Genomic DNA, 21,349 nt, shown 5'->3' with positions numbered 1-21,349 from the left:
ATGACCTTCATTGTACACCCAAAGAAATTATCATCAGTTTTCAAATTAAGATTCAGTATTTTATATATATACATATCCATGTTGCTTGCTTAGAGAGACTTTTGGGATGACCTTATGGTGAAGAATTAAAGGATGCCAAGAGTTGGAGGCCTTGAAAACTGGGGATAACTTTCTGAGGGATAAAAGAGATCCCGTAGTGAAGGTACTTAGAGTATATGTCAGATGCTGGGGGTAAAGCAGCAGCCTGGACAAAGAAAAAGTATGCTCAGGACTTCTCTGGTGGTCCAGTGGTTAAGACTCCAAGCTTCCACTGCAGAGGGCACAGGTTTGATCCCTGGTCGGGGAAGTAAGATCCTTCATGCCATGCAGTATGGCAAAAAAAAAAAAAACCTTTTGAAAATACAACATGCAATCGTTTTTTTTTAAATTTATTTATTTTTGGCTGCATTGGGTCTTCGTTGTTGCACGCGGACTTTTCTCTAGTTGCGGTGAACGGGAGCTATTCTTCGTTGCGGTGTGTGGGCTTCTCATTGTGGTGGCTTCTCTTGTTGCAGAGCATGGGCTCTAGGCCCGTCTAGGCACGTGGGCTTCAGTAGTTGTGGCACACGGGTGTAGTTGCTCCGCAGCATGTGGGATCTTCCCGGACCAGGACTTGAACCCGTGTCCCCTGCATTGGCAGGCGGATTCTTAACCACTGCGCCACCAGGGAAGTCCGCAATCATTTTTAAGACTCAGTGTACACACCTCACTCCTGATACTATTTCTGGTGTTATAAGGAACATATATGTTAATTGAATTTAATTGAAGTTCTGTTCTCAGAATTTTACATTTTACATTTCTTTAACTTTACATTTCTTAATTATGGGGCCAAAAAACAAAAAAATTACTTTAAAAAAAAATAAGACTTCAAAAGAAAAGAAAGAAAAAAGAAAAAGCATGCTCTTTAGTTTAAGTATCAGAAGGAAGAGAAGAGTAAGTCCCATTCTAAATTACATAACTTCGAAAAGGAGGATGAAGCAGATATCCCTGCGTCCCATTTAACACATCATTTATGCAAAATGAAGTTTGATTATAGCTGACCTTTTGAAATGATTTTAAAAAGATCGATAAAATTAACAAACCCACGTCTCCCTTCACTAGTACATGCGATCTCTTAACAATTTCCGAGCTGAACAGCCACACCAGCACGCCATGTACTACCTCCGCTTGCTGATGACTGAAGTGGCCTGGACTAAAGATGAATTGAAAGAAGCCCTGGATGGTGAGACTCTTTCTACTGATAGCCTAATGCTTTCTTCATTTTTTTCTAAAATCATTTTGGTTTATCCTATTACCTAGTGTTTATGCTTTCTAATAACTTGTAGTTCCATTAAAGCTAGCTGTGCACACTGTTTTTTGGTTTTTTGTTTGTTTGTTTTTGTTTTTGTTTTACAAAAGCAGTGGTGGCCTTTGAAGTGGCTTTTGTATTCAGGCAGTTTAACCACATTTGCTGTTTTCATCCTGGACCCACAACAGTCACTTATTACTGTTCATAGATTTTTGCAGATGACAGTGTTTTGACCCAAGCACTTACCTTGTTAATATTGAAGTTTTCAGAAAAGGAAAAAAGGGCTGAGCTTGAAAGTCTTATCACACAGAAAGAATGCTTAGGCATTTTTAGATATATTCAGTTTGGTTAAAAAATGGAAAATATGTAAAGCCTGAAGAGTCATCTTTTGTTGCTTTTTTCCTAAAATCTTAAATCTAGTTTTCAGAGCTTTTGCTTTAAAGTCCTAAATTCCTCAAGGGCAGTGAATTATGCCTTCCTTTTATCCTCTTTATTTAGTATCTAGTATATTATGCCCTCAGTGTGTGTCTAATGAATGTCTATTCAATGGAATGAAATTACTTTCAGGGTTGTTTCGTTGGAAAGAATATAGACCAATATTACCCTTTATTATTGTTTTATCTTTCCACTTCTCAGCATTACTTTACCAATTAATCTTTCTTCCTACATGCTCAGCAATAAGAAAAAAGAAGTGTTGAATTTTTAATGATCTTTTATGACAAGTCCTTACTTATTATGTATCACTACGCCTTTGATGACTTTAGTGACAAATCAAGAGTGAGGTATTGAAGGTCATTATTTTATTGGTTGAGTAGGCGTATAGATTATAAAATTCATTAACTAGAACAGATACGTTTTTAATCTGGACAGTTAATACACCTTTCTTTGCAAAATGATTATGAGTCACATCTGGTTGTAACAGCAGGAATTTTACCTTCTTAAAAAAATACCACAAATTGATTTTAAATACATTTTCAAGAAACCGAACCTGCATTCAGCATGATCCAAGAGCAGAGATTTGGGGATTCCCACCCCCTTTGTTAGATTCTGGGTCAGATGGTATATGAATTGTAAGCAGAATTAGTTCTAAAGTTTCACATAAGCATGTGATGCCTTCCTAAAATGTGTTTTATAAAGAGAAAGTTAGCACTTTTTCGGTTGAAATTTTCTGCTCTAATAATCATTCTGTTTTGATATATATATTCATCAATAATCCGGTAATGCCAACATGGCTTAATCTGGACACAACTCAGTATGAGAGGCTGGCTCCCCCGTGACTCTACGTCTGTCAGCTATCCAGGTGCCAGGGTAGCAAGAACCTCAGAATTCAGTGTGGTCCAACAGCATTTACTGACTGCCTGCTATGCACCAGGCGCCAGACTGCAGGTGCTTGAGATGAAAAAATGATCAATTAGGTGGGGTTTCTTGGATCAAGGAGCTCCAGTCTAGTGGCAAAGCATAAATGTAAAACAGATTGTTTTTTGTAGAGGCAAAGAGACTGAGTATTGTTACAGAAGTCTGCAGAGAGAGCTGAGGGGGTCTAGTGAAGGGGACTTCTAGGGCAGTGCAGTGGAGTGGGATGAGTATGCATTTTGGAATTAGACTCAGATTCAAATGCAGCTCTGCCACTTACTAGCTTGATGACTTTGGACAAGAAACTTACATTTTCTTAACTTCAGTTTTCTCACCTTTAAAATGGGGATAATAGCACATAATTTATAGTTTATAAGATAACATCTATAAAATGCCTGATGCATAGTAAGCACTTGTTAATTCCCTTCCTATGTCTCTCTTTAAATTTTATTCACTAATTTTAGCATCCATTGTAGCATTTATTAGTATGGTGTCCTAATGGAGAAGGGACAACTCTTCTTTACTGAAGAATTAAATCAGTACATGTAAAAGTAATGAGAGGAATGGAAAATTCACTATTAGGATTCCATAATAATAATTGATACAGGCAGTATCCACCGCTGGATGCTAAATTAGTGGGTAAAAGTTAAGTAAGGACAAGATATTTGTGTAGTCTCAAAGTATTTCCTCCAAAGTAAATATTTAAAAATTATAATGGGAAAAGAAGGCATTGGTGGAGTGGCTTTTCCTAATTGCTTGTAGAGCATACATGAGTTACTTAATTATAACCAAAAGATTAAAACAGTCCCTTGGCAGACAGCACTATAACCACGTGGTCAGTGTTTACATCACCAGTATTACAGCGTAACAGCATCATGTGCCCCCGATTTGATGCCCTGAGAAAGACATATTACCTCTGGGGTATTCTTTCTAAGAATACAGAAGCTCAATTTAAGCATGAGAAAACACTAGACAAGCCCAAATAAAGGGCATTCTATAAAATAACTGAGCAGTACTGCTTAAAAATCTTAAGGTCATAGAAAGGCAAGGAAAGACCAAGGAACTGTTACAGATTGGAGGAAACTAAGGACACATGACAACTAAATGCAAGGTGGGATTGTGGATTAGATCCTGGAACAGAAAAGGGATATTAGTGGAAAACCTGAAATCCAAATAAAGTCTGTATTTTAGTTAATAGTATTGTCCCAGTGTTAACTTCTTAGTTTTGATCATCATCCTGTGGTTGTTAAAGATGTTAACGTAAGAGAAAACTGGGTGAAGGGTATATAGGAACTCCCTGTAATATTTTTGCAACTCTTCTGTAAGTCTCAAATTATCTCAGAGTTTTTTTTAAAAAAACCTTATAGGTAGAGCTTACTATTTCTTACACTTGTTTACAGATGTTACCCTTCCTCGCCTTAAGGCCTTCATACCTCAGCTCCTGTCACGGCTGCACATTGAAGCCCTTCTCCATGGAAACATAACAAAGCAGGTGGGGGATTGAGGTTTTAGCAATAATCTTTTATGCATCATTGCAAGAGAAAATTTTACCCTAGTTGGTCTAAGATTACTAACTAACCACCACAGTGTGGCTGTATAAGCACATTAGTGTTGATTCAGGCTTCTCTGCCCTATGCAGGAAGGTAGGGGAGGGTATAGGGGGAGCAGAATGATCATGGTTAACTGTGGACCTACTTTCACAGCTGTCTCCTCTGTTTTTGCCTGCTTCGTGCAATCATTGAAGGAAATGGGAATAATTATCCCTACTCTGTAGGACAGCAGGACTGTGTAGTGGATAAGAGCACATGGTGTAGAATCAGCCTGGATTCAAATCTTGACTCTTCCGCTTACAAGTTATGTAATCTTCTGAAAACGTCTTAATCTCTCTATGCTCAGTTTCCTTATCGGTAAAATTACTTATAAGGATTAAATTAAATAGTACATTCCAAGTGTTTAGCATGTGGAAAGCATTCCAGATTCCCTTGGTAGTCTGTCTTAAGAGCCCACACTCTCTACCACTCTGTTATATTGCCTCCAAAACAATATGCCAAGGTCAGGTGCTAATAAGTGGCTGAGACAGTATTCTTCCCCAGGTCAGTTTTATTCAGAATAAAGCCTCATGCTTACCTCCTTTGCTTTGCTATAACCCCAGGTGTCTGTGGTGTGGGTCATTGACTTAGGACCACCTTTCCATCAGCAATAACCTCTCCAGCTTTGGCAGTGCCTTTTCCCCAGAATCGAGATCAGTGCTGATGATTGTCTGGGTCTCTGTTTCTCTTCACTACTACCATACTGACTCTATTGCAAATTGATGAGTTCAGTTTTTATCCATTTGAACAGGATCAAATGTATTTAAGATTTAAAAATCCACTTTTATGATAAACTAGGTTAGTTTGTTTCACAAGCATGTTGTTTCATATTGCATGGACTACTGTCTAATCAAGATACATTTGTGATTTGTAATGTGCTATGACCTATCTTCTTCCACAGGCTGCATTAGGAGTTATGCAGATGGTCGAAGACACCCTTATTGAACATGCTCATACAAAACCTCTCCTTCCAAGTCAGCTGGTTCGGTATAGAGAAGTTCAGCTCCCTGACAGTAAGTGGAAATGTTATATCTTTGGTAATGGACTACTTTGACATAATATTGTGTGTGATTACAGATGGGTTGAAGTCACTTGGATGATAATATATAGTTTTATGGTAAAGATCTACTGGGATCCTCTACTATTTATAGCTAAAGGTAGATAATTCTGCAGGAAAATTATCTGTAGGAGTGCCAGAGAGGTAAAATTGGAGGTAGGCAATTATTTTGAAGAGAATGATACTGGAATTGACTGGTAATTGAGTGTAGAGGAGTTAGGAAAAAAATCACAAAACTAAAGAAATGTTGACTGTGAAGCATGAAATAAAATTTATTTATAAAAAATGTAAATCAGAATTAGGAGTGCATAGGAGTCTTTGGCAGAAGACTCACAGGTGCAGATAACACCATGTATTCATTGCATGCATATTTGATAAGGAATTAATATAAAGAATTGATAATAATATATTAGAGTTTGCAATGTTGGGTTACTTTTTTTTTTTTCGGAGGGAATTTATTTATTTATATTTTTTGGCTGTGTTGGTTCTTCGCTTCTGTGCGAGGGCCTTCTCCAGCCGCGGCAAGCGGGAACCACTCTTCATCGCGGTGCGCGGGCCTCTCACTATCGCGGCCTCTCTTGTTGCGGAGCACAGGCTCCAGACGCGCAGGCTCAGCAGTTGGGGCTCACGGGCCCAGCTGCTCCGCGGCATGTGGGATCCTCCCAGACCAGGGCTCGAACCCGTGTCCCCTGCATTGGCAGGCAGACTCTCAACCACTGCGCCACCAGGGAAGCCCAATGTTGGGTTACTTTTACATTAACAGTGGTTTCCTTTGATATAGAACTCATTAAGCATTATTTTCAATATTGTTCAGAATTGTATGGTGGGAAGTATGTTAGACCAGGGATGAGAAGCATTGATTTTTTTCTTTAACCTTTTTCTAAAAGTAATCACTTCCTCTTCTGACCCCCCAGCACAGGTTTTCTGAACCTTTCCTTGTTTAACCTACTCAGCACTTCTTCTGTTGTATTGGGATTGAAGTGCATCTCCATCTCCCCTGTTAGGCTATACATTTCTTAAGGCTGGGGTCTGTGTCTGGCTCACTTGAGTAGCTACTAAAGCATTACCTCAGGATCTCTTTGTTGAATGCTCAAAGACACTTTGAGCACAGCATTGCTATTCTGCATGGCCAGTCATTACAGACCTGGTAATGGTTACTTTCAAACTTCACTTAGTTTGTTCCTCAGTCACCGCAGCATGGCAGAGAGGGAGAATCAGGAACTGCCATTCAAGGGAATTCCCTGGTGGTCCAGTGGTTAGAACTCTGCACTTTCACTGCCTAGGGCCCTGGTTTGATTCCTGGTTGGGAAACTAATATCCCACAAGCTGCTCGGTACAGCTGAAAGAACAAGTGATTGAATGAATGAACAAACTGCCATTCAAAAACCATAGCACATGGTCATCAGGCAATGACTAAACACTGTGTATTTGCTTAGTCACATTTACTGCTCATGAAATAGTTCTCAGATCATAAAGCATGGCCATCTGTTTATAACTTTGATGAATACTTGATCAGCATATCTGAGTTTTTGTCTTAGCTCTCCACCATCCAACTTTGTGTCCTTGGACAAGTCACCCCACTTCTCAGGGTCTTAGTTTCCTCATCTCTAAAGTAAGGTGTTAGGCTAAGTCATCTCTAAGCATTGTGCACATTTGTGTAAATTTGTGAATTGACCTTCAGTGTGGGTGTTGGTAAACAATATTAGGAATAGAATGCTAAATAGATAATGGCACAACTAGTAATTTAAAAATTGTATGGTTATTAAAACATAGGTAATATTTCTGTTGAAGTTCTTATAGATATTAGCTAGTTCTAATCTAGTATGTACACTACATTGTAGATTTCATTAACTATGGATCTCATTTAGCATTAATACTTAGTCATAAAAAGGGTTTTTTATAAGTGTTTTGCCCTTTAAAGTCAGTGAGTGTTTATCGAGGGCCTACCAAGTACAGATCACTGTATTAGGATTCCCTTGGGTAAGTTGAGTTTCACATTCGTAATGAATTAATTGTAATAGTTTGGAACTGCCAAAAGACACCAACCAAACTGAACAACTTCATAACAGCCAAACAAAACAGTAACTTTATTAAACCCTAAATAAATTTTTGAACGTGTTGCTGTCTTCTTGAAACTTCCTAGGAGGATGGTTTGTCTATCAGCAGAGGAATGAAGTTCACAATAACTGTGGCATCGAGATATACTACCAAACAGACATGCAGAGCACCTCGGAGAACATGTTTCTGGAGCTCTTCTGTCAGATCATCTCCGAGCCGTGCTTCAACACCCTGCGCACCAAGGAACAGCTGGGTGAGGGGGAAGCAGGGGATGGCAGGATACCTCAGTCCTTGAGGAACAGCCATTGTCCTCGAGAGCATTCTCCACATGTACAGTCCCCTAGCATGATGCTTCAGGCATGCTCTACTCAGAAAGACTGTGAAAGCCTTGTTTGTGGGGAATCCGCTTCTAGAAGATAAGCAGTTAACATCTCATGGACATTAGAGCAGTTCTTTTTTTTTTTTTTTTTTTTTTTTTTTTTTTAAATTGTGGCTCACGGGCCCAGCTGCTCCGTGGCATGTGGGATCTTCCCAGACCAGGGCTCGAACCCATGTCCCCTGCATTGGCAGGCGGATTCTCAACCACTGCACCATGAGGGAAGCCCTAGAGCAGTTCTTAAGGAGATGATACTGTGTTTACATTACATACGAGTCTATAAAAAGGTCATTTTGGGTGGGATGCTAAGGGAAGTCTGTTATGGGTGACAAGGTGGGAAGCAAGCCATCCACAGAAGCTTAGATTTACTGAATTTTGGGTTCATTGAGGGGGCAGGTATTTTCTTTTGTTCATCTTTGTTTCCCAAGCCTGGGGCACATAGAAGGTACTCAGTAAGTGTCTGTTGAGGAATTGTTTCGGCAGAGTTCTAGGCACTGTTAAAAGCCTTGGAGATCCTGACAGGTTTGATCAATTAAGGAAAGAAACAAGCCCCAGTAATGTACTTTGAATAACCAATGAAAAAGGATTTGGGTGAGTGTCCCCAAGTAACAATCTTTTTTTAAATAACCACAGTGGTAGATGCTGGACAGCAAAAATGGATAAGTTATGGATGGTCTTTCCCTTCATGGAGCTCACAATCTAGTCAGGAATGCAGACCTGTAAGGAATAATTTTAGTACAGTTTGGCAAATGCTACTAAGAGTGTTCAAACTCTAAAGGCTATGCTGAAGGTAGGGAGGTGTGCTTTGAGGCAGAGCAGCTGGAGAAGGCAAGCCACGAACGCTGTTTAGGAAAGATGTAGACGGTAGGTAGTGTATGAGCTCACAAGGTGACAATGGAAGTATGACCTTCAGTTACTTGGTCTAAAGGTTTGCAGTCTGAATGGAGTTGGTCCAGGAATGGGTTATCTAGCAAGAAACACAATAGTGGCGGCAAGTTCACATAAGGAGCTTGGATGTGAAAGGAAGCCGAGCTAGGACAACGGTTAGGGGATGAAAATGAGTCCAGCATTTCATAGGGATGAGAATAACTTTAACATGGATTGAAGGGGATTAACTAGCAGACAGGGAGGAGCTTGGGAATGTTGAGTTTGAAAGATGAACAAGGGTTTTCTCTCCAAATTGCTAACTATTCTTCAGAGAGCTCTTCTGCCCTGTGCTTAGGAACTGAAGATATTTTAATAGCTCATTTCTTCAGAGGTGAATAATATGAAGCCCTAAAGTAGATTTTATTTGCTCTGACAGGATAATTTTTGAAAGATTAAAAGTGACCCATGTCAAATGCCAAGATCCTCACTGGCTGGTGTTTGCGTTTCAGGCTATATTGTCTTCAGCGGGCCACGCCGAGCCAATGGCATACAGGGCTTACGGTTCATCATCCAGTCGGAAAAGCCACCTCACTACCTAGAAAGCCGAGTGGAAGCTTTCTTAATTACCATGGAAAAGTCCATAGAGGACATGACAGAAGAGGCCTTCCAAAAACACATCCAAGCGTTAGCGATTCGTCGACTAGACAAACCAAAGAAACTGTCTGCAGAGTGTGCTAAATACTGGGGGGAAATCATCTCCCAGCAATACAATTTTGACAGAGGTAAGGCAAAATTAGGGCCCCAACATTCATGGCATGTAATTAAAACATTTGAGGACATTGATGCCATTCTACAAAATGGTATTTGTTTTGTAAGTGATGTTCCAGTACGATTTGGGATGGGGGTGGAGGCATACCACTTCTAAAGAACCTTTATTTAATGTAACAACGATTTCCTAGTAGAAACTTTATCTTTTTTTTTTTTCCTTCTCTGAACTAGAGCTAGGTCTATCTGTATCTCATAATAATGCACTAATAGTAAATCTGATTTCACTTTTTGTGTTCATTCAGTACGCCCCTGAGGCTCTGAGCACAGATATGTAGGTATTTCTCATAACTCTAAATGGAAGATGTGCAAATTGAACTCTCTTGAGACAGGCGCTGCCCTGGAGGCACAGGGGTTCAAATGTTTTCCTTTAGGGATCTCCCAAAATTTGTCAGTGCTTTTAGATTTGGGAGAGCTGTGCTCCCCAAAGGGTCCTGCTTACCAGCTTCCTTTTGCCTTTCTTAGAACAGAGCTTAACAGTGGAGTGCGCTCAGCTACACTAGAAGTCAGAAAGAGTTGGGTTGTGTTCTCATTGTAACACCAGCAAGCCAAAGATCTCGGCCAAGTCACATTTTTTGGGCCTCTGTTTCCTTACCTGTAATTTTTCTAGCAGTTGGATTCACCGTTAATAGTACTGGGTTGGCCAAGAAGTTCGTTCGGGTTTTTCCATTAAGATGTTACGGAAAAACCTGTGCGAACTTCTTGGCCAACCCAGTACCTACCACTTATTGAGCATTTGCCCTGTGCCCCTGGTATTGTGTTATTGTCAGTTAAGTAGTTGTTATCCCCAATTTCTAGATGAGGAAACTGAGGCTCAGAAAAGTTGAAGTGACTAGCCCAAGACCCAACAGCTCATGACTAGAGAGACATGATATCCTCTTACTTTTTACTTGAAATTTATTCCCTTACTACTTGCAGGAGCAGATGATCACTCAAAAAGATGGATTCTTAAGAGTGTTGGAGTGAAGTATATTGTCATTTAGTGTAGTATTCTGGGATACTTAAAATGAAAATATTGTAAATTCTTGTTTGATTACTTTTTCAGATAATATAGAAGTTGCCTATTTAAAAACACTTACCAAGGAAGATATTATCAAATTCTATAAGGTAAGTTCAATTTGCATGTTTAGATTTTGACTGATAAGGAAATATTGTATGCACTGTGTTGTGTGTTGCTGCTTTGAACCCATTCAGGCAGGATTTATGAAGGCATTTTTATGGACCTAAGTATTTTTGACACATATTACTGTTAGGAAGAAGAGATAGTCCCTGTTGAACCCAGTACTGTTTTTCTCTCCCTCTGGACCGAGGACCATGGTGGCCCTTCCTGGCTTCCAGATCCACCTCTTTAGGTTACCCTTTTGTTTCTTCTCTCTGTTCCTCGCCCCAGCCCACAAAGAACATCGCTGAGCTTTTGGTGGGAAGAAAGAGCAAAGAAAACAAATAGAACTTGGGAATCAGATTATTTTCCAGTCTCTGACAACTATAAATCATCTTCACTAATTTAGGTGCCACTATGGCTCCTTTTAAAAATAAATGATTACTCACCTTTGAACTGTGTTCAGAGATCGTCTGAGTTTTTTTTTTTGTAAATTGTGTTCATTGAAGTATAGTTGATTTACGATGTTGTGTTAGTTTCAGGTGTACAGCAAAGTGATTCAGTTTTTTATATATATATATTCTTTTTCATATTCTTTTCCATTATAGGTTATTATAAGATATTGAATGTAGTTCCCTGTGCTATACAGTAGGATCTTATTGTTTGTCTATTTTATATATAGTAGTTTATATCTGCTAATCCCAAACTAGAGATTTGTGAGTTTTATTTTTATTTTTTTAAAGTAGAATGAAAGACTTCTTTTTTTTTAATTTTTATACTAATTATTATTTTTATTTATTTATTTATTTTTGGCTGTGTTGGGTCTTCGTTGCTGTGCGCAGGCTTTCTCCAGTTGCGGCGAGCGGGGGCCACTCTTCATCGCTGTGCGCGGGCCTCTCACTGTCGCGGCCTCTCTCGTTGCGGAGCACAGGCCCCAGATGCGCAGGCTCAGTTGTTGTGGCTCACGGGCCTAGTCGCTCCGTGGCATGTGGGATCTTCCCAGACCAGGGCTCGAACCCGTGTCCCCTGCATTGGCAGGCAGATTCTCAACCACTGCGCCACCAGGGAAGCCCAGCAGGCGGATTCTTAACCACTGCGCCACCAGGGAAGTCCCAGGTTTGTGAGCTTTAAATGCCTGAGCTCACTGAGAAAGTTCATCAAGAGAAAAGAGAGGCACCACCACTAAAGTTTTCCCAGTACAGCTTGAAGAGGTTTACACCATCTAAATTTTCCCCACCTGTAACAGAATTCATAGAAGGGTAGCAAAAATTTTAAGTGGGCATATAATGTGTAGTAACCATGCTAAGTGCAGAAATTAAAAATTTATGCTGCAATGGAGTTGTACCTAAAGTGTTATATATATTCTTTGTAATGTATTGGGACCTCTAATTTGTGTAAAATACTTTTATGTCTGTTTTTTAGGACAAGGAACAAAATTCTACTCCATAATTACCATAGTACCTTAGAATTATACTCTATCTAGTATCGTTAGCCACTTCCCCTGGTTCATATCTGATTTATAAGACACCAGGTTTTTCGTTGGGAGCTCAGGTCCTGCCTCATGCTAACATCTCTGGGAGGGATGTCATCTGCTTTTCAAGGTCATTTTTCAGGGATCTGTTGTAACTGCCGTAACAGGAGTGGTGCTTGCAGTTCTCATTGGAATGATTTTGTGAAATTAGTTGTACAGTGAAGGCTAATCAGATCTAATTCACCACGGTTGGTGCTGTGTGGGAGAGTGAGGAAAAGGAAATAGCCCTGAGTTGGAGGTGCTGATAGTTTCATAGAAGAAAAGGGTGATTTAGCACTGTCTGCCAGTTACTTACACTTCCCCCCAGATCCTCTGCAGGACGACAAGGTTTCTGGTCTCTGTATGTGCAAACATGTATTCATATAGCCAGTAACACTTTAGCAATAAGAAAAGAGAGACAGTAGCAATTTTAGGTTCAAAATTTGACAGTAAAAGACAGTATTTTGAATGTTCCTTTCTCAGCAATGGGATTTGAACCATTTTGGCTATGGACATGGCTGGCTGGGCAATTTACCGTTTTCTTTACCTCATGGCTCCCTTGCATTGTGTAGAGGAATTGTGCTTTTTTGCAGTGATAGTCTTTTAAAAAATATATATTTTCACAAGGGGGAGGCTAGGCCTGTGAAGGGGCAGGGGGTATATGGAAGATCTGTGCACCTTCCACTCAATTTTGCTGTGAACCCAAACTGCTTTAAAAAATAAAATCTATTTTAAAAAAATGTGTGTATGTATGTAACGAAAACACATACTTTTTTTTTTTTTTTAATTAAAAAATTTTTTTCTTTTATTTTTTGGCCGCACCATGCAGCATGTGGGATCTTAACTCCCCGACCAGGGATCGAGCCCATATCCCCTGCAGTGGAAGCACAGAGTCCTAACCACTGGACCACCAGGGAACTCCCAACACATACATATTTTTTAAATAAAACAATATATAAAATAAGATTCTGTTCTGAAATATAACCCCAGGTAGTCTTTGTGTCTGTGGAGAGAGAGCTGCAGTAGGACCGTGGTGGGCAGAGTTGGGTGTGAGAGCAGGGCTCCAGGACACGTGTCCGCTGCCAGGCCGTTCAGCCGTCCAGAGCCCTGCTCAGAGCTGCTGGCCTCCCTCAGTGGTCTGTGGGGCAGCAGCAGGAGCACATGTGGCCCCTGAGCACAGACTCGGGGCTGAGCCGTATCACCAACTAGCTAGCTCTGTGACCTTGGCCAAATTACTTAAGCTTCCTTATTTACAAAATAGAGATTATGGGGTATTCATTGAAATGAGGTATGTAAAGTGATTGGCACTTAGTAGCATTTATTAAACAGTCTCTATTGTTATCTCTTTATTAGTAATACTCAATCTTAGGATTTTTAAATATTTTAATCAGAATGTTTTAGATCGGAATATGTTTTCCTCCTTGGTGTTATAAAGTGGGTTTTAGTTGTGTTGATTTACTGCTTAAGACTGTTACACTTCGTGAGGTTAGTTACTTGTTCTCAACTGCCTACAAAAGAGGGGGCTCGTGTTCAGCTCTTTTTGGTTCCTAAGACATTTATTTTAAGACGTTATTAGTTATGTGTGTTCAAAAAGAATGATGACTTAATATGACTTACTGTGATGTTTCCAGAAGAAATGAAGATTTCTCTTTCCTTCCACAAATTCTGTTATTTATTTGAAGTTACAGGTGGTACCTGATTATTGAATTTGTGAAAATAGCAGTTATAAGACTGACTTTCTTGTCTTAAAAAATGAGAGTATTTATTACCAAGCTTACGCTAAATCTAGAACAGGCTTTCCCTAGCTATATTCCATGGTACAAGATACTAATACGGGGTACCTAGAAAAAAGGGTTTCGTGACCATGTACGTTTGGGAATGACTACCCTTTATTCTCATTCTTGGAGAATCACAGAGCATGTTAGCTTTTGAAAAGTTCTAAGAACCCCATAGTTAAGATTTCTTTAGCCCAGCATTTGTTTAGTTTTGATTAACAAAATACTTCCTAAGCTGCTGTCACTATGGACACTTTTTTTTTTTTTTTTTTTTGCACAGAATACTTATATAAATATCTCTTAGGACTCTGGTGTTCCTTAGAATAGAGTTAGCAAGAAAATGCAATTGGTTGTTTTTTAGAAAAATGGGGATTATCCAAAGTTGGTCAGGAAATTGAACAGGATGTTCTGCTGTAACCGATACAGGTTAAGAGGGCAATGAAGGTTTGGGTGAAAAGGGATCAAGAATAGATCTTTGGAAGCAAACGTTTTACTCCAGTAAGTAAGATGCTCTCAGATGAGGCACTGCATGTTACTGGAGGCCGACCTGGGCTGAGCTCCTGAAAGAGGCTGTTCTGGCAGCTGGCAGAGCCGTGGGCAAGCTTGCTGTGCAACCTCAGCCGGGCTTCCATTGCAGCTGCACAGGGCCAGGCTTGCAATAACTGTTACGTAAATAACCGTGAGTCAGTCTGGCTTTGCTGATGATCTCTTCCTCTGAGGTTACAAAACATTGCTGCTGGCTGAGGCATCAGGGGAAACTTCGTCGCAACTCGTGTTTTCCCTTCGCAAAAGACAGATGCAGGTCCAGCATCAAGGAAAATGTGAGGAGACACTTCCCCACAGGATCCTTCTGCCAACATACCACTCCTGGCTTTCTTGGTAGTAACTAAGGGGAGTCCCTCAAAGCAACGTGGTGGAATGGAGAGAACAAGCACACCTCACTTCTGGCACCATCCCTTCCAAGCTGTGTGACTCCAGCCGTGTGACTCTTTGTTTTAGAGTCAGAGTCTCTAAAATAGGAATCATCATGATGTTTAGCTTACAGAGAATCAAGTGAGCTGACATAGGAGGGAGGCTGATACAAGATGACACTCAAGAGATGTTAGTTTTCTTCTTTTCTTAGGGGGGCAAGCATTGTGGTCATCCCTTAACTAAGCTCAGGCCATTGTCACTGCAGATCACTAGGTGCAGCCCTGCGTCACACCCCAGTGAGAACTAAGCTAAGGTTTTAATCCCAGCCCAGGTACTTACTAGCCGTAGGAGCTTGAGCACTTAATCTCCTTGGACTCAGTTTTCTCATCGTAAGATGGGGTTAAGAATAATTCTTGCCGGGCTTCCCTAGTGGCGCAGTGGTTAAGAATCCGCCTGCCAATGCAGTGGATGTGGGTTCGAGCCCTGGTCCGGGAAGATCCCACATGCCGTGGAGCAACTGGGCCCGTTCGCCACAACTGCTGAGCCTGTGCTCTAGAGCCCACGAGCCACAACTACTGAGCCCGCATGCCACAACTAATGAAGCCCGCGCGCCTAGAGCCCATGCTGCGCAACAAGAAGCCACCACAATGAGAAGCCAGCGCACCGCAATGAAGAGTAGCCCCCGCTCGCAGCAACCATAGAGGGCCCGCGCACAGCAATGAAGACCCAACGCAGCCAAAAATAAATAAATAAATTAATTAAAAAAAAAAAAAAGAATAATTCTTGCCTACCCTCCTAATCTTTGTGGAGTTCAAATGAAATGCTGTAGGTAAGGGGAAAGAAAGGGAGGCGTCTTTACTGTTTCTGACTGCGTGAGAGCTGATTGTTCATGGTCGTAAGAGATGTTCATGGTCGTAAGAGAGCACCTCATTTTAAGTTCCTTAGTGGGGCAAAAGGGTGACCTTGCTATTCTTTCCACCCAGGAAATGTTGGCGGTAGATGCCCCGAGAAGACATAAGGTATCCGTCCATGTTCTTGCCAGAGAAATGGATTCTTGTAAGTACTGAGTATTGACTTTTTCAAAAGTGTGTTTTGAGGCACACGATAGCTGTAACATGCCATAGCCACATCCTTTATAGAGCACCAGGAAGTAAAGGGGCACAGAAGGGGAACTAACTGGAGACAAGGTCTGCTCTGTCAATGCAAAAATAAGGGGAAAAAGGAAATGAGGCAGTGAAGGAGGGAGCCAACAGCAGATGACACAGTGCCGAGCTGGCCACAGCTCCATAAGAAAACAAGGCCAGGTGCTGGTAGGACATCTCCAAAGAATCTGTATGGAACAACTGCATGTGGCGGGGGAAGGGTGAGCAGTTTATCTGTCCTTCCCATCGCCTGTCTCTGACTGGCCAGGGTTTGCCCCATGACCATTTACTCCCCCAGCCTTCCAGGTTGTTTTACTGGGTCCTTCCGGGTGGCCAGAGCCTCAGGATCCAGTGAGGTCAGAGCTGGGCACTAAAGCAGCTGCGGCCAAGGCTATTTAAGCACAGTAACATCATGAACCATCATTAGGGACACTCTGGATAGGAGGTAGGACAAGCGAACAAAGCCTTGGGAGCACACACCCTAAAAGGATCTGAAAGGTACATGAACGGGGCCTGGTGCAGATTTTTAGTGAGCTGAGTCTGGTTTGTGTTTGTTTGTTTGTTTGCTCTTGTGTACAAGCATCAATAAGTGCAAAGCATTAAACCTTTTGTTTTTTATAGGTCCTGTGGTTGGAGAGTTCCCATGTCAAAATGATATAAATTTGTCACAAGCACCAGCCTTGCCACAAGTAAGAAATATAGATTTCTTGTTAGCTTGCCCTGTTAGAGGACTTTCTACTTAGAAGGAGCTTGTTCACCAGGACACATAAGACCTAGAGATTTCAGGTTACGAGGTATTCGGGCATCTACTTTAGGTCTCCCGTGAAGACCAGGTTGCCATTCTTTCCTTTTTCAGCTGCAGAGACTCAGCCTTTGCCCTTGTCCGCCTTGTCCTCTAGCTTGAACAGTTGTGTTACTCTGCAATGAGTCATCTCCAGCCACATTTGTCCCAGCCTTTTCCATGGTGCTTGTGCATTTTAATCATCTGGAAAGGTTGGGATTTACTTGCAAGAAGAGGAAGCTGGCAGTGTAAGCAGGCTCTTGCCGGGTGGGCACACTGGCCTCTACCACTCCGCCAAAGCGGTGGTCCTGAGCCCTCAGTGGACCTGCCCTTGAGTGCCCGGAGGAAAGCCAAGATTCTTCCCTCTGGCCCAGAGTCCCACTGGGGACATTCACCATAGGTTTGCATAGACCCTCTGAGCTTACTGATCCAGGAAGAGAGGTCAGTAGATATAATATGTAATATATAGTGTAGAAACTAGTATGTATATGTAAAAATAAAGTTTATGTCCTGTTCAGTCTGCTTTTTAGGCTAAATACACTAAAACTTTTTTCTTTGCAGCCTGAAGTGATTCAGAACATGACTGAGTTCAAGCGTGGTTTGCCACTGTTTCCCCTTGTGAAACCACATATTAACTTCATGGCTGCAAAACTCTGAAGATTCCTCACGGGCGGGAAAGTGCAAGTGGATGCATTCCTGAGTCTTCCAAGGGCTAGGAAAACAATCTTGGCCACTTTAATATTTTCTGGTTCACTATTAGAGAGACAAACAGAAAAAAAAAAGTTGTCAAATGTCATTATGTAGAAATATTAAAAATCCAAAGTAATTAAATTACAAAATCTTATAGATGTAGAATATTTTTAAAATACATGCCTCTTAATATTTTAAAAGTTTTCTTTTCATTACTAAGAGAAATGTCCCTTATATAACAATACTTAAAATGATGGATGATACTCCTATAGAAACTTTCTTCCTTATTCTGTAAAATAGTCACTTGTCAGAAGAAAAATATGTTAGCTTTTTTCTAAAAGCCTCCTAGGTTGACAGAAAAGACTTCAAAACATATAGAAAGATAATACCTTTTTAAAAATGGATCCTCAATTTTGCTTTCTACTTAATGGTTTCATGTAAATAATGGAGAACATTACATTTGGCAGATAATGAACAAAGCAATGTAGTTTTCTTTTATTAGTGAAATTGATTATATAAGGCATGGTTTTAATCTTTTTATAGAATTTGAACATGTTTTTTATTCAAACTAGTAAAATGCTGGAAAACTCTAGAACACCCTACTTATTTACAGTGCTAGAAATACAGACTTACCTTACATCAATTTTGTCCCAAACTGAATTTCTCAGGATTACTGTGATTTGTTTTTTTCTGATTGAATTATATTGACGTTCTTGTTGTTCATAGTTGGTTTGCAGTGTTCCATCAGTGTCACTTTTTCCCATCAACACGTTGCTGTATTTATTTAACAAAAACAAACAGGGTCAACTTCAGATCCCACTGAGTGTGTGACATGCTTTTCCAACATCATCTATTCTAAACACCTGTAACTTTTTACTACCATGAAATTGCAGTCAGTATACGAACCAAAATATTTGCCCCATTATGAATATAAAAGGCAACACGTGCAAAGACACCTTTTTGGAGGTATAAAAAGGAAAGCCTTGGATTCTTAAATAGCGTGCCCTCCATAGAGACTCTAAATCCTGTTTTGCTACCAGTCTAATACTGCCTTAAGTGTAAAGTTATTTTTTGAATATATAAATTCAAACATACAAACACACAGATGATGACTGGAGTGAACTTTTAAAAAATATTTTTTTCATGAGATACAATTTTGGATGAAATTGTTACTGTAGATTTAACAGCTGTTTTGAAATATTTACTAAAACTTAAAGAGAAATTGGAAACCTACAGGCACTAGTAACAGTAAGTGGCCCTGTAGTTCACTAACTCAGGCAAAGTAAAGAATGGCATTTTGAAATGACATTTTACCTCCATATGACTTGATTTGCCAGGACTTCTTTCTGTAGAGTCATGTCGTTTCACATCTTAAGTTTTCACATTTGCTATTTTTCTGAATAATCTGAATTTGGGGCAAGAATGATAATTACAACTGTGGAGGCTGCTTTCGAAAGCAGGGCTCCCTTTCTACTGTCAGATATATGTGGTGCTGTAACCGTCTTTTTATCCCTACCTTCAAGAGCTTCCTTGTATGAAGCCTGTCTTTGTCCATCAGAAGGTACGTGAGTCATCATCACTTCCTTCTGGTTTTATGCATTTGTAGACTATGCAGCTTTTCATCAAACTGCAAATATATACGAGAGGGATCAAAAACTAGTCCTGAGTGCATAAATCCACCACTGGAAAAGTAAATAATCCACTTATATCTTTTCTGTGGAAAATTATGTGCTACTGGGTAACTTTTAGCTCTTTAAAAAAAAGGGAGGGGGTGAAATTTAACAGTGTCATTTTTATGAGAAAGTCACGTGAAGAAATCTGAAAGGCATCTCATGTAGTCTTACAGGAATCTGTGGTTGCTCCTGAGCGTGCTCTAGCATTGTCTGGTTTCCGCTTTGGATCCAGAGCTACTGTGGGGTCACTCAGGCATACTTATGGATTCAGCTACATGGGTCCAAACTGCAGTCCCTGAGCAATAACAGACAACCTGGATACTGCTCTTCACTCAGCGCTTAGTAAATGAGATTTGTGAAACACCCTAAGGTGTTAGTTACCCGTGACTTTTTGAAAAGTCTTCTTTTTCACTACTTGATGTGGAAGAGAGAGCATGTGACACAGCCAGTATGTGGTAGAGTGCTAGGGTAATCCTGTTTACAATAAATTGCCTGAATTTCACCTCTGGAGTTTGCATTTGTATTATTTTTACAGTTTCAGTGGCCAGTCCTCAACCTACCTCTCCACATCCCGATTTGACGATCTTTCTTGCTTTCATTGTTCCTAATGTAGAAAGCAGTGGATTTTTTTTTTTTAAGTGAATCTGGGTAACAGTGATTTAGTCAAATAAATGGGTCAATTTCACGTCTTAAGAGTAGATCACTTTTGTAAAACAGGAATCTCAGTGTGAGAGGCTGAACTCCTTGCTGACCCCAAACCCAGAAAGGTTTGTCCTGTGAGTTACAGGGAGGAGAATTCAGAAGGTAGAAAAAATATTTCTCTCCTCATCTTCCTCTCATGTCTCCAGCAGCAGGTTAGGCAGATATCTTGTCCTATCCCTGGCTTCTTACTCCCTGTCAAAATAATCTTTCTACTCATGAGGTTACCAGCTGGTTTGACCAAGCATTTCAAGAGGGAATCTGGTTGTTCTTCAGCTTCCAACCTAGGACAGTAGTGCAGGGCACATGGTCAGCTCTGTGCTCAAGGAGGACACAGCTGCCCCATCCGGAGGCCTGGAGCCACCCCAGGTTTTAGGGCTTGGTGCAGTTTTCCCCTCTCTCATGGTGTGTGAGGGGAATCATCTGGTCCCCTTCTCTTATTCGCAGCATGTTTATGGTGAAAACCAAGGATTCTCACATACTCATCTCCCTTTGTAAGGATGGTTCCTGCCCTCCTAATCCTTCCCTGGAAGGGCCTCTGACCAGTAGGCTTCTAGATCCCTAGTATTCTGTGCTGCCCATACAATGAAGTTCATTCACTGTCCTTATCAACCTGAACGTTGACCATTCCATGGTTTCTTGTGGCAAAGCTTATTGGTAGTACTGAATTGCTACTTTTCTCACCCAATCTTTTGACATGGGAGGATGATGATTAAAATCAATTTCGGAAGTGAAAATAGGCTCAGAAAGGCTAAACAGTTTGCCCCAGACCATGCAAGAAGCACGGATTCAAACCTCCACTCAGATCTTTAAACTCTAATTCTCATTGTTCCATGTGGATTTCCTGTAATAATGGGTACCAAGTCTACAAAGGTACTTGTGGAACAAAGTAGAAGGGCAGTTGCTTTTACATGTGTATGAAACTTAACTTTTTTCACAGATACCACCTTACTCAGTCTCCCAACCTTTGCCTATTTTGGAGGGAGTGAGACCAAGTCTCAGAGTCTGTGTGCCTCTCCTCCAGTCCTCTGTTGTTTCCCCTTTGCTGGACTCCCTTGTGGACAGTTATCACCACTGGGATCTCCCTCCCTCTTGGAGTCAATCCAGAGCCATGCCTCCTGGCCTGCTAGGCCCTTAAATCAATGCAAGCTCTCCTTGCTGTCGCCCCTGGAGTGATGAGATGATCTGGAATCCTTCAAGTGATTCTGAACAAGAGTGTGAAGAAGAGTCAAGTTCATCTGTAACCCCACCACTCCAAGACAACCACATTTTTTGCATTGTTATTTTGCAGTCTTTTTCCCGTGTATGTAGAATGGGGTCATATATTCAGTGTTACAACTTTTTCCTTCCATAGTCTATCTATATTGAGAATTTTCCACGTGGATACTCTTGGGAAATTTGTGGTATTTGTTGTTGTTGTCATTGTTGTTGAGTTTTTGGTGTCATACTGTAGTTTGTTTATCCAGTCCTCTTAAGAGTGGGATATTTAGGGTGTTTTCAAACTCCGATCCATGATAAAACTCCTTGTGCAGACAGAGTATGTGTGTGGTTTTCTGATTATTTCTTTAAATCACTGGGTTGTAGAATATGAATATATCATTTAACTTCTTTTTGGA

General features: G+C 40.6%; 1 protein-coding gene across 3 annotated transcripts in view; it reads left to right on the top strand.

Moving 5' to 3' along the window:
- Positions 1–19,536, top strand: part of IDE (insulin degrading enzyme) — a 111,732-nt gene extending 92,196 nt beyond the window's left edge. For all 3 annotated transcript variants that reach the window (XM_082339417.1, XM_082339416.1, XM_082339418.1), the window contains 9 exons: positions 1,141–1,261; positions 4,081–4,172; positions 5,171–5,282; positions 7,470–7,637; positions 9,137–9,409; positions 10,498–10,559; positions 15,732–15,804; positions 16,512–16,579; positions 17,233–19,536. In XM_082339417.1, coding sequence (XP_082195543.1) covers positions 1,141–1,261; positions 4,081–4,172; positions 5,171–5,282; positions 7,470–7,637; positions 9,137–9,409; positions 10,498–10,559; positions 15,732–15,804; positions 16,512–16,579; positions 17,233–17,328 — 1,065 coding nt within the window. In that variant the 3' untranslated portion in view covers positions 17,329–19,536. The remainder of the gene's footprint in view (positions 1–1,140; positions 1,262–4,080; positions 4,173–5,170; positions 5,283–7,469; positions 7,638–9,136; positions 9,410–10,497; positions 10,560–15,731; positions 15,805–16,511; positions 16,580–17,232) is intronic.
- The last annotated feature ends 1,813 nt before the right edge of the window (positions 19,537–21,349 follow it).

The sequence above is a fragment of the Balaenoptera borealis genome (assembly GCF_965194805.1).
Source record: "Balaenoptera borealis genome assembly, chromosome: 10".
In the NCBI taxonomy this organism is placed as follows: domain Eukaryota; kingdom Metazoa; phylum Chordata; class Mammalia; order Artiodactyla; family Balaenopteridae; genus Balaenoptera; species Balaenoptera borealis.
Note: the sequence above shows the minus strand (reverse complement) of the source record. Positions and strands in the feature narration are given on the sequence as shown.